Genomic DNA, 13,989 nt, shown 5'->3' on the forward strand with positions numbered 1-13,989 from the left:
CCTTGAATCTGTAGATTGCTTTAGGAACTATGGACATTTTAACTATGTTAATTCTTCCAATCCAAGAGCACAGAACCTCTTTCCATTTCTTTGTGTCTTCTTCAATTTCTTTCAACAATGTTTTCAGTTTTCTGTGTACAGATCTTTCACCTCTTTGGTTAAGTTTATTCCTAGGTATTTTATTCTTTTTGTTGCAATTGTAAATGGGATTGTATTCTTAATTTTTCTTTCTGCTACTTCACTGCTAGTGTATAGAAACACAACTGATTTTTGTGTTTTGATTTTGTATCCTGCAATTTGACTATATTCACTTACTATTTCTAAACGCTTTTTAGTGGATTCTTTAGGGTTTTCTATATATAAAATTATGTCATCCACAAATAGGGACAGTTTCACTTCTTCCTTTCCAATTTGGATCCCTTTTATTTCTTTTTCTTGCCTGATTGCTCTGGCTAAGACTTCTAATACTACGTTAAATAAGAGTGGTGAAACTAGGCATCCTTGTCTCGTTCCTGTTCTTAGAGGGATAGCTTTCAGTTGTTCTCCATTGGGAATGACATTAGCTGTGGGTTTGTCATATACAGCCTTTATTATGTTCAGGTATTTTCCTTCTATGCCCATTTTATTTAGAGTTTTTATCATAAATGCATGCTGTATCTTTTCAACTGCTTTCTCTGCAGCTATTGAGATGATCATGTGACTTTTATTCCTCTTTTTGTTAATGTGGTGTTATCACATTGATTGATTTGTGGATGTTGAACCATCCCTGCATCCCTGGAGTGAATCTCACTTAATCATGGTGTATGATCTTTTTAATGTATTGTTGTATTCAATTTGCTAGTATTTTGTTGAGGATTTTTGCATCGATGTTCATCAACGATATTGGCATGTAATTTTCTTTTTTTGTGTTGTCCTTGTCTGGCTTTGGAATCAGGGTAATGTTGACTTTGTAGAAGGAGTTAGGAAGCTTGCCCTCCTCTTCAATTTTTTGGAAGAGTTTGAGAAGGATAGGTATTAAGTCTTCTTTGAATGTTTGGTAGAATTCACCAGGGAAGCCATTTGATCCTGGACTTTTGTTTTTGGGGAGGTTTTCGATTACTATTTCAATCTCCTTACTGGTGACTAGTCTATTCAAATTCTCTATTTCTTCTTGATCCAGTTTTGGAAGGTTGTATGATTCTAAGAATTTATCCATTTCTTCTAGATTACCCAATTTGTTGGCATATAGCTTTTCATAGTATTCTCTTATTACTTTTGTATTTCTATGACGTCCATTGTAATTTCTCCTTTTTCATTTCTGACTTTATTTATTTGAGCCTTCTCTCTTTTGTTCTTGGTGAGTCTAGCTAAAGGTGTCTCAATTTTATCTTTTCAAAGAACCAGCTCTTGGTTTCATTAATTTTTTCTGTTGTTTTTTACTCTCTATTTTATTTATTTCTTCTCTGATTGTTCTTATTTCCTTCCTTCTGCTGATTTTGGGCTTTGTTTCTTCTTCTTCTTCCAGTTCCTTTAGGTGCACTATTAGATTGTTTGTTTGGAATTTTTCTTGTTTGTTAAGGTAGGCCTGAATTGCCATGAACTTCCCTCTTAGAACCACTTTTGCTCTATCCCATAAATTTTGGCATGTCATATTTTCTTTTTCATTTGTCTCCAGGTATTTTTTTAATTTATCCTTTGATTTCTCCATTGACCCAATTGTTGTTCAGCAGCATTTTGTTTAATCTCCACATATTTGTGGCTTTTCTGATTTTCTTCCTGTAATTGATTTCTAGTTTCATTATCTTTGTGGTCAGGAAAGATGTTTGGTATTATTCTAATCTTCTTAAGTTAGTGAGACTTGTTTTTGGCCTAATATGTGATTGAGCCTGGAGAATGGTCCAGGAGCATTTGGAAAGAATGTGTATTCTGTGGTTTTGGGATGGAATGTTCTATATATATCCACTAAGTCCATCTGGTCTAATGTGTTGTTTAAGGCCAATGTTTCCTTATTGATCTTCTTTTTAGATGACCTATCCATTGGTGTAAGTGGAGTGTTCAAGTCTCCTACTATTATAGTGTTACTGTCTATTTCTCCTTTTTTGTCTGTTAATAATTGCTTTACATATATAGATGCTCCTATGTTGGGTACATAGATATTTACAAGTGTTACATCCTCTTCTTAGATTGTTCCCTTTATCATTATGTAGTGCCCTTTGTCTCTTGTTACAGTTTTTGTTTTAAAGTCTATTTTGTCTGATATGAGTATTGCTACCCCAGCTTTCTTTTCATTGCCATTTGCATGGAGTATCTTTTTACATCCTTTCACTTTCAATTTGTGGGTGTCTTTAGGTCTGAAGCTTGTCTCTTGTATGCAGTATATATATGGGTCTTGTTTTCTTTGTCCAATCAGCCAGCCTATGCCTTTTGGTTGGAGCATTTGGTCCATCGACACTTAAAGTAGCTATTGAAAAATATGTCTTTGTTGCCATTTTGTTACTTTTTTCTGGGTGTTTTAGTAGTTCTTCTCTGTGCCTTTCTTCTTCTCTTTTTCTCTTCCCTTGTGGTTTGATGGCTTTCTTTAGTAATATGTTTGACTCCCTTTCTCCTACTTACTCATATATTTATTACAGGTTTCTGGTTTGTGATTACCATGAAGTTCATGTATAGTAATCTACGTATACAGCAATCTATATTGAGTTGATAGTCTCTTTAATTTGACCTCTTTCTAACAGCTCTACTCTTTTACTCCCCTCCTCCCACATTTAATTTTTTGATATCATATCTAACCTCTTATTTTGTGTGAGTGTATCCATTCCCTCTTATCATTGAAATAGGTAATTTTAGTACTTTTGTCTTTTGACCTTCATATTATCTTAATAGGTGGTTGATCTGCTACCATTCCTGTATTTTTGCCTTTCGTAGTGATTTTATTGTGGTTTCTTTTTTTTGGATAATTTTCTTATTCTTATATGTGATCTTCTCTTTCCCACTTAAATAAGTACCTTCAGCAGTTCTTGTAGAACTGGTTTCTTGGTGATAAACTCCTGGTTTCTTGGTGATAAACTCCTTTAATTTGTGCTTGTCTGGGAAACTCTTTCTCTCTCCTTCCATTCTGAATGATAACCTTGTCAGGTAGAGTATTCTTGGCTGTAGGTTTTTTCCTTTCAGCACTTTAAATGTATTGTGCCACTCTCTTGTAGCCTTTAGGGTTTCAGCTGAGAAGTCAGCTGATAGCCTTATGGGCTTTCCTTTGCATGTCAGTCATTGCCTTTCAATTGCAGCTTTTAGGACTCTCTCTTTATCTTTAATTTTGGACATTTTAATTATAATGTGACTTGGTGTGGGCCTCTTTGGGTTTATCTTGTTTGGTGCTCTTCGTGCTTCATGTACTTGGATGTCTGTTGCCTTCCTTAGGTTAGGAAAGTTTTCAGTTATAAAATAAATTATTCAAGTAAATTCTCTACCCCTTTGTCTCTCTCTTCCTCTTCTGGGACACATATAATATGAATGTTAGTGCACTTGATCTTGTCCCGGAGTTCTCTTAGACTGTTCTCGTTCTTTTTCGCTTTTTCTTTTATCTGTTCAGCTTGGGCGATTTCCTCTAGTTTTTTGTCCAGCTCACTGATCCCTTTTTCTGTATCATCTACTCTACTATTGAGACCCTCTAGTGAATTTTTCATTTCCAGTATTGTATTCTTCATTTCTGATTGGTTCTTTTTTATATTTTCCAATTCTTTGTTGACGATCTCACTGTGTTCATCGAGTCTTCTCCCAAGATCAGTGAGCATCCTTACGAATTTTTGGTTGAACTCTTTGTCAAGTAGATTGCTTACTTCTCTTTCATTTCACTCTTTTTCTGGAGTTTTCTCCTGTTCCCTTGCTTGGAATGTATTCCTTTACCTCCTCATTTTGCCTCTTTGTGCTTATATCTATGCATTAGGTGACTGAGCTATGTCTCCTGATGTTGGAGAAGTGGCCTATGTAAAAGATACCTTCTGGGGCCTAGCAGTGTGCTTCTCTCTCGTCACTAGTCCAAATGTTCCAAGAGTGACCCCTGTGTAGGCTACTTGTGTCCTGCTACAGCAGGGCTGCTCTTACTGCAGGTACCCAGAGAATCTAGGCTTCCCCCCCCAACCCCGGCTGTCTATTTGTAAATTGGGTTTGAGGAGCCCCAGCACAGTTGGCAGCAAGGTCTAATAGCACGCTCCTGTTGCAGTTTTTCTGTTAAGTGAGTAGGCGTCCAGTGTGGCTGGTTGCTAGGCTCGGGAGCTTACAATTGCTGTAGGCCTCAGGCCTACAAGGCTGTGGTCAGCTCTCTCAGGATTGCAGCTGAGTGGGGATGGCCCCAGGCATGGGTGCTCCCAACTGTTTCAGGCTTTGGAAGGTAGGGCACATCCCCTATAAGGCTGTTTGACAAGCACAGGTCTTCTGCCACTTATAACCCCACCACACATACAGGTCCACACACACTGTCCACACAGTCCTGGCACATGCACACCTCCTGACCCCCTGAAGCAGACCCAGTCATCCCACTGCAGAGACCCCCCCCCACATTCTCCACCAACACCCTCAACACTCCACCTGCTCCTCATGCAGGCCCTGCCCCCAGAGGAGGACATACTTGCTTGCCTGCAGAAGATCAAGGCACCCAGTCGATGCAGCCAACAGGTAGCCTGAGGGCTTGCTCTTGCGTGGGACCAGTCCCTAGGGCAGGCTGCCTGCCCTGGCTGAGCAGGATTAAATCACACTCTAGTGGGTGTGGCAGACCTCTGGGCTAACAGGCCAGGGGATGAACCCCAATTGTCTCTGTGTCAGCACACTTGTACTTGTTCACAACAATGGCTGTGCCAATGCGTCGGTCTCTGGAGAGGCCTCATCTCTCACCAACATGCACCCAGAACTTACCAGCTGAGTCTCTTTTCATCAAAGGCCTGTGTACCTTTCTTTCTGGTGATTTTAGGTAGCTTTCTGAAACAGGTGGATTTGTGCATGTGCCCTTTAACAGTTAGGTCTTTCCGCTTATGTCCAATAGCTTTTCTAGGGGTATTCCCTGTTGTAGTTACTAGTCAGTGAAGGCAGATATTATGACACTTGTCTCATTTGCGCTGAGTCCTAAAGGTGCTTATAGCGGTATTGGACCCCTGCTCAGGTTCACACTCCTCCAGAGAAGGCTGTGTACCTTAGGGTTGCTCCCAGTCAGCTGGCTGTGAAGCTCTGTGGCTTGGGAAAGTGGCTTTTTTCTCTCCAGAAAGGAATTTTTGCTTCTTTCATTTAAGTCAGGAAAGTCGTTGGTTGTGGGGGTTCTTTTTAACCAGTTTTCAGTAATCTCTCTCAGGAGTAATTTTCCAAGAATAGCTATAGCTTCGTTTTCATCATGGGAGGAGGTGAGTTCAGAGTCTGCCTAAACTACCATATAGAAGATATCCTGTCTTTCTTTTCTTATGTGAGCCACCACCATAGCATGGCCACCAACGGACAAGTAGTGTACGTCTGTGCCTAGGATATGAACCATGGCTGCCAAAGTGGAGTGCACTGGAACTACAAGATCCATATTTTTAATTTCAAATACATCACCACCCCTCATATTAAACTTACTTAGAAAAACACACAGTAGGTCCTAGGTCTCAACAAAGGTGACTATATAATACAGCACCCAAGAGAGGACACTTCTGAGAGTGAAAAGGACACACTATTAATAATTATTCTGAGATAACAGCCACAGACTGAGATGGTCCCAAGCAAAACGTTCGCCCTTCTCTAATACAAGATGCCAGACAGAGTAGCCAACAGCAGAACAGAGAGCCTAGAAATAGATGCCCGTTAACATACGTCACCGTTCTTTGACAAAGGAGCACAGACCATACAATGGAGCAAAGACAGTCTTATCAACGAATGGTGCTGGAAGAACTGGACATCCACGTGCGAGACAATGAACGTGCACATGGACCTTTACACCTTTACAAAACGGAAATCAAAATGCATTATAGACCCACATGTCAAAAGCAAAACTCTAGAATTCCTAGAAGACAGTAACACGGAAGAAAACCGAGATGACCTCTTTAGAAACATGACTTTCTAGATGTGACAGCAAAATCAAGATCATGAAAGGAATAACCGATAAGCTGGACTTCATTAACATTTTAAACTGCTGCTCCACAAGACACAATGTCAAGAGGATAAAATCACAAGCCACAGACTGGGAGAAAATATTTGCAAAAGGCACAGTTGATAAAGGAATAACAAATATACAAATACGCAAAGAAATCTTAAAACTAAACAACAAGAACACGCACAACCAGATTAAAAAATGGGGCAAACAACTTAACAGACATCTGGCCAAAGAAGACATAAAAATGGCAACTAAGAGTACGAGACGATGCTCCACATCATATGGCTCCAGGGAAATGCAAATTGAACAACAATGAGATACCACTACACACCTGTTAGAATAGTCAAAACTATGGAACACTAACAACAGCAATTGCTGACAAGCATGTGGAGCAATGGAGACACTCATTCAGTATGGGTGGCAAGGCAAAACGGAACAGCCACTCTGGAAGGCAGTTTAGGGGTTTCTTACAAAACCAAGCATAACCCTTAACGTACGATCCAGCTTAACATACGCTCCTTGGTATTTACCCAAAGGAGTTCAAAACTTACACGCAGATGAAAACCTGCACACAAATGTTGATAGCAGCTTTACTCGTAATCGCCAAAAAGCGGAAGCAACCAAGATGTCCTGCACCAGATGAACGGATAAACAAACCGTGGTACATCTAGTCAACGGCATATTATTCAGCGCTAAAAAGCAACGAGCTATCAAGCTGTGAAAAGAAACCTTACATGCATGTTACTTTGTGAAAGAAGCCAATCTGAAAAGGTTGCATACTGTATGAGGCCAACTATATGACATTCTGGACGTGGCAAAATTGGGGCGACAGGAAGAGATCGGTGGTTGCCAGGAGTTGGCGGGGAGAAGGATGAATAGGCGGAGCACAAAGGATTTTTAGGGCAGTGAAAATACTCCATCGTTATGAAACTCTAATGACAGATTCATGTCATTCTACTTTTATCCAAACCCATAGAATGTATGACACCAAGAGTGAGTCGCAATGTAAACCATAAATCAGATAATATTCTATTATGGCTTTCATTTTCCAATTCTGGTAATCGTATTATGGTTACGGAAGTGAAAATTTTCTGATTTTGATCACTGTGCTGTGGTTAGGTGTCCCTGAAGGTAGAAAAATAAAACTGAAATATTCAGGAGTAAAGGGTATGTGGTCTGCATTTTCTCTCTAATGATTCAGGAATAGAGCCTAAGTGTGTAGGAAGGTGTGTGTCACGTGTGTGTCTATCAAACATCTTCTGCCTCAACTCACATAAAAATCAGGTCTAGATACAGGTATATTGAGAGAGAGAGCTCTTTCTATGTGTATATCTATATCTAAACGTATTTTCTTTCTCTCTCTCTCTTTCTATATATATCTATAGATCGATAAATAGATAGATAGATAGATTTATGTCTATATACCTACATACCCATATGATGGGAGTAACAAAGGAAATGTGACAAAATGTTAACAATTGGAAAAGTAAGTAAAGGGTATACTGGAGCTTTTGGAACCATTTGCGAGAAATTTCTGTATGTGTTGGAATATTGTTCAGTCTTAAAAAGAAATGAAATTCGGACACACGCTGCAACATGGATTGACTTTGAGGGCATTGTGCTAAATGAAATAACTAGTCACAAGAAGACAAATTTTGCATGATTCCACTGACATGACATACCTAGAGTAGTCAAACTCACAGAGACAGAAGGTAGAATGGTGGTTGCCAAGAGCTTGGGAAAGGGGCAACGGGGAGAGTAGTTTAATGTGTACAGAGTTTCAGTTTTGCAAGACGAGAAGAGTTCTGCAGGTTGGCTGCACAACAATATGAAGGTACCTAACGCTACAGAATGGCACACTTAAAAATGCTGAAGATGATCTATTTTAGGTTACATGCATTTACCACAATTTAGAAATCTGCGTAAGTTTCGAATTCTTACAATGGAAAAAGTGTTTCAAAAATAGCTCTCCTGGTGCTTGTTCTGGTGAAAATGAGATTGGGGAAAAAAGGAGATAGTACAAAAAAGCTGACGTTGCAAAACCAAAAATTTTCTGTCTCAACTCATCCTACATTCAACCTATTCTCCCAAGGAAACTTGAAAGTGCATTTAGAACAATGCCCCTTATTGAGTCTATGTCTTGATTTGCTCTGTCAACCTCCTGACTAAAGACTCAAAGGGCTATCTTCACTGGGTCTCTCCACACTCTGTCTGGAGTCGGCTCCCTGTTTTGTGGTCAGCTCTCACTCTTCTCAGCATTCACGTGGGAGAGGGAACATCGAGCTGCACAGACTCTCCAGCCCTTAAAAGCCCATATAGCGGCAGAGACAACATACCCTCTCCTCATCCCAGACATCACCCCTAAAGATGTCCACATACCTGGGAATGCACAGTCTAGGAGTGCATCTCTAGAAGAGCCTACCTCTCTAGAAAGCTACATTTGGTAGGTCTACGGTTCACGATTGGAGTTTGTATTGTTTGTAGAGCCTCAAGCATGACCCCTCATTGCCTTGCCAGTGCTACTAGGATTGAGCCAAAACCATTCAGCAGAGCCTACAATGCCCTTCAAAACCTGGCCCTGCCAGCCCTCATCCTTGTGGCGCACCTCTCTCCCCTCAATCCTGTTCTCCAGTCCTGACCTCCTTTTATTTCCTCCCAAGAGCCATATGCCTTCCAACACTGCTCAATGACGTCAGAAAAAGAAGTGAGAGGTATAAGGACTGGACAGGAAAAATGAAAATTATCGCTGTGTTCAGATGACATGACTAAGTACCCGGAAAATTTTTGTTCCATCTAATAAGCACTTAAATGGTATTTATTACGTGCCAGACATCGTCCTAAGTGTTTAACACTTATTTGGTCCTCATAACAAATCATCACGGAGCCTGGAGAGTTGTTCTATGTTAACGTAAACACCAAGAAATGCAACAACCTGTCATTTGAGATTTCCTACATGGGACAGTGATGTGACCAACTTATTTGAAGAAGGATTCTGTGAATCTAAGAATATGATAAACATGACTTAGCTCAGTGGATCCGAAATTTTAGAAAAGATCTTAGAATCATTGTCCAGAATACTCCGCATTCCCATGGATAATGCCGCGTCTGCATTTCACTCATTCTCTCTCTCTCTCTCTCTCTCTCTCTGAGTATATACGTCACCTTTTGTTGGTGGTTCCATCACAGATTACTTCTGTCAGTTCATCGGGGTCATTTCTAAAGAATTAAAAGCATATATGATCAGACTCCTAGTGACTTCATAGAGTTACACTCTTGTTTGCAATTAGTTACAAGTAGTCTTCAAGTGGTAAACTGGTTGAACCCTAAAAACTTATGTGGATGTTAGTTATTTGGAAACTAGTATTTTAATCTTCCCTAGAAATAGGGCTTTCTATAGTTGTAACGAAGATCTTCGGCCGGTCAAAAAGCCTAATGAATGAAGATATTGAAATACAATTCTTCACTACTGAACCTTACTCTCACGTGTAATTGCATCGAGGTTGAATTTAGCTCAAAATTCAACTCCAGGTTGTAGGTACACATTTCCCCAGCTCCTCCTAATTTCCTGATCCTCAACACCCTCCACCACATCCTGACCCTTCATGTATCATGTATGTCTTTTCTGTTCCTCATACAGGGTTCAGATGACTGCAGGTCTGAGGCACGGGCTCCCTCCAGTATGACGGTGGCTTGGCATTCGGGACACCAGCTTTAGATGGTGGCAGAGCTCTGGAGGCTGACGAAAGGAGCCGAGGTCTGTTTAGCTCCATTCTCTTCTGCTGAGAGCTCCACTGCTCCCTCTCCACTGCTACCGTCTCCTTGCTCCAAATAGGATTCTCTCCTCTCCTGGCCCACTCTAGCAGAGTCTTACACACAGGCATTCTGAGAGTTTCCTCAAAGCTTTGGCTACTACTTTCTAAGGCTCACAAACAAACCGTGAGTAAGAAGTCTCCCTCTTCTGACTCCTCCTTCCTTTGGCCACCTAGGCCCAACAGGAAAGAAAGTTACCTACAGAAGCTTATAGTCTCTTATGGAAACCTGTTGTTGCCATCGATGCCCCCCATACCTTTCACCACTCAGATCACTCATGTCAACTCACCCCATCTTGTCACTGTTGCCAGACGACATTCGGGAAGAATCCATAACCCTGCCATAGAGTAAAAACCATGTACAAAAAATAGAGTCAGACATTTTGGAAGATAATCAGGTTCTTTTTCCCAACAGAATTGCAGCACACAAAAAGTAAAGTCACGAGGAAACACGACAGAAACAAAAGCATCCGTTTCAGGGTCCAGCACTGGAACCTCTGACACAGTTTCCGGGTTCTGTATGTGCGTGTGTGCGTGTCTGTGTGTCCCTGTGTGTATCCACTGGAAAGAGAATGAAGGGAACAAGGGAGACATAGCATTCATGATTACACCTCCTTCCTTCTTCACCATTTTGTTTCTCCTTCATGCACTCTGGAATCAATTTGGGAAACGTGAGAGGGATCTGAGTGTGTCGGGATGGGGAGGTGCATCCAAGTAAGAGCTAACACAGAGATATAGATAGAAAGAGAATACACAAGAACAATGAACACACAGTGTCAGGGCCTAGTCCCTGGTTGTTATCTGGTAGGAAAGAAACAAGTAGGAAGGTCAACGATGACCAAATGATGATTAAAAGATTTTCTGACCTGCGTGAAGACCATGCGTTTACAATGATTCTTTTTCTTTTTCTTTTTCTCTACAGTCCTCTCAGAAAACGTTATCTGGTTATATTATCCAAAATCAAGACTTGTCACCTCAAAACTGGCTTGGGTAATCTTTTCTCTATTTATCTTTTTCTTCATCTACAAAATAAGACACTTGCAAAATGCACTTTGAGTCTGTCACCTTCACAGTATCATGCTAATATTCAGCATTGCACAAATATTATTGATTTTTGGACAGCCTGCACTCTTCACCAAATTCTTTCAAATTTCATTAACTCTGTATCTGGCAACAATATACATTAGTACGTATATCTTAAAGTTCAAATACACTTAAAGGTTCTCATCAAAGTAACACACCCTGATAATTTCCAGAGAAATCATGGGTTCCTATCAAGACGCCAAATGGTACGGCATGTTGCATCCTCCTCCCAAAACTTCAGAAGTCTAAGGAACTATGCATTCCCAGAAATAACAAGAGTGACAACCCTGGGAAATGACAGAGGCCTGAAGGCTGTCTCTTAATTGGTGGGTAGCCTGGGGTTAGGGGCAGTGGGTGGCAGCCTTGAGGGGCTCAGTGTGAGGGAAAATTTTAAGGACCGTTCTTGCCTCTCCCCTGAGTTGCTTGGAAGCGATCACTTTCCTTTCTCAGCAGAAACAAGTAGCAACCACCCAGATGTAGCTAGGATAAAATTAGAGTAGCATTAGGTTAGCTGATGAAAGCAGGGAAGGGCTGAACAATCCTTGATCCTTCACTCCTCCACCTCCTCCGTCTCCCAAGCCCCAGGTGACAACCTCAAATGCCTCCTCAAATGCCGCTTTCCCCAAGAGCTCAAAGGTGACAGATCCTGACCACAGGAGTTGAGTGGTCACAGTGTTTCACGGTTTCTGAGACTGTCTGCGCCTGGGGCCATCACCTGCCCTCATATTAAACTTACTTAGAAAAACACACCTTAGGTCCTAGGTCTCAACAAAGGTGACTATATAATACAGCACCCAAGAGAGGACACTTCTGAGAGTGAAAAGGACACACTATTAATAATTATTCTGAGATAACAGCCACAGACTGAGATGGTCCCAAGCAAAACGTTAGCCCTTCTCTAATACAAGATGCCAGACAGAGTAGCCAACAGCCACAAGGAATGAAAGCTCACAAGTCAAAACAATTACATACCTGAGGAGTACAACGACTGAAAAAGAAATACAACAAAGTGAGCAACATATACCATTTGAAGTAGAACTACTGGAACATACTGGAACATGAGCATGACAAATACACTTAAAGATACAAGGGAAGATGTTAGTAGCACGAAGTGACAATGAGAAAGCATAAGGAAAACCTCATGAGGAAATAGGTGTAAAAGGACGATTGTTAAAGACTTAAGTCATGGGATAAATAGCAGTGTGGATACATGAGAACAGCAAATTATTTAGACATGGAAAATGACATTGAGAAACTCTCCCAGAAAACAGAATAAAACAATAAAGTGAGAGAATATTTGAAAGAACAGCAGTGTGATATGGTGGGTAAAAAAAGACATCTAACATCTGAAATAAATGAAATCCAAGACAACTAAGATGAAAAAAAAAGAAAACAGAGAAGATGAAATATTCAAAAACTAATGAAGATAAATTTCACAAAGTTAAAGAAGGAAGTAAAAAATTATCTGTAAAGGATCCATGGAAATGAAGAGAAAATTCTAAAAGCTTCCAAAAAGAGCAAAGAAAATAAGAACAGACTGACACGATCTCTCTCCAGAGCAAACAGAACACATCTTGTTTGAGAGCACACAAGTGACATTTATGAAAACAGACAACATATTTGGACATAAACAAAGCATTAATAACGTGCACGGGAGCAATATCATATAGATTTTCTCTGACCGTATCGCAACTGCAATAGCTTTTTAAAAGTCAACATAATACCAAAGAAGAAAAAAGTTGAAGGACTGACATGAGCCAATGTCAAAATTCACTATAAAGCTACAGCAATCAAGACAGTGTGGTACTGGTGAAAGAACAGACAAATGGACCAAAGGAGCAGAACAGAGAGCCTAGAAATAGATGCCCGTTAACATACTCCACCGTTCTTTGACAAAGGAGCACAGACCATACAATGGAGCAAAGACAGTCTTATCAACGAATGGTGCTGGAAGAACTGGACATCCACGTGCGAGACAATGAACGTGCACATGGACCTTTACACCTTTACAAAACGGAAATCAAAATGCATTATAGACCCACATGTCAAAAGCAAAACTCTAGAATTCCTAGAAGACAATAACACGGAAGAAAACCGAGATGACCTCTTTAGAAACATGACTTTCTAGATGTGACAGCAAAATCAAGATCATGAAAGGAATAACCGATAAGCTGGACTTCATTAACATTTTAAACTGCTGCTCCACAAGACACAATGTCAAGAGGATAAAATCACAAGCCACAGACTGGGAGAAAATATTTGCAAAAGGCACAGTTGATAAAGGAATAACAAATATACAGATACGCAAAGAAATCTTAAAACTAAACAACAAGAACACGCACAACCAGATTAAAAAATGGGGCAAACAACTTAACAGACATCTGGCCAAAGAAGACATAAAAATGGCAACTAAGAGTATGAGACGATGCTCCACATCATATGGCTCCAGGGAAATGCAAATTGAACAACAATGAGATACCACTACACACCTGTTAGAATAGTCAAAACTATGGAACACTAACAACAGCAATTGCTGACAAGCATGTGGAGCAATGGAGACACTCATTCAGTATGGGTGGCAAGGCAAAACGGAACAGCCACTCTGGAAGGCAGTTTAGGGGTTTCTTACAAAACCAAGCATAACCCTTAACGTACGATCCAGCTTAACATACGCTCCTTGGTATTTACCCAAAGGAGTTCAAAACTTACACGCAGATGAAAACCTGCACACAAATGTTGATAGCAGCTTTACTCGTAATCGCCAAAAAGCGGAAGCAACCAAGATGTCCTGCACCAGATGAACGGATAAACAAACCGTGGTACATCTAGTCAACGGCATATTATTCAGCGCTAAAAAGCAACGAGCTATCAAGCTGTGAAAAGAAACCTTACATGCATGTTACTTTGTGAAAGAAGCCAATCTGAAAAGGTTGCATACTGTATGAGGCCAACTATATGACATTCTGGACGTGGCAAAATTGGGGCGACAGGAAGAGATCGGTGGTTGCC

General features: G+C 40.4%; 2 protein-coding genes across 3 annotated transcripts in view; one reads left to right on the forward strand and one right to left on the reverse strand.

Moving 5' to 3' along the window:
• The window catches only part of LOC138918381 (mitochondrial ornithine transporter 1-like), a 139,371-nt gene that overhangs the window by 79,083 nt on the left and 46,299 nt on the right, over nt 1-13,989 (forward strand). The window lies entirely within an intron of this gene.
• The window catches only part of LOC138918370 (phosphatidylinositol 3,4,5-trisphosphate 3-phosphatase TPTE2-like), a 159,338-nt gene that overhangs the window by 69,059 nt on the left and 76,290 nt on the right, over nt 1-13,989 (reverse strand). Inside the window, exons 26-27 of the mRNA XM_070239622.1 lie at nt 10,188-10,235; nt 9,251-9,304 (exon numbers count right to left, since the gene is read on the reverse strand). Of these exons, the coding sequence (XP_070095723.1) occupies nt 9,251-9,304; nt 10,188-10,235 (102 nt within the window). The remainder of the gene's footprint in view (nt 1-9,250; nt 9,305-10,187; nt 10,236-13,989) is intronic.

This window comes from Equus caballus, chromosome 17 (genome assembly GCF_041296265.1).
Source record: "Equus caballus isolate H_3958 breed thoroughbred chromosome 17, TB-T2T, whole genome shotgun sequence".
Classification (NCBI taxonomy): domain Eukaryota; kingdom Metazoa; phylum Chordata; class Mammalia; order Perissodactyla; family Equidae; genus Equus; species Equus caballus.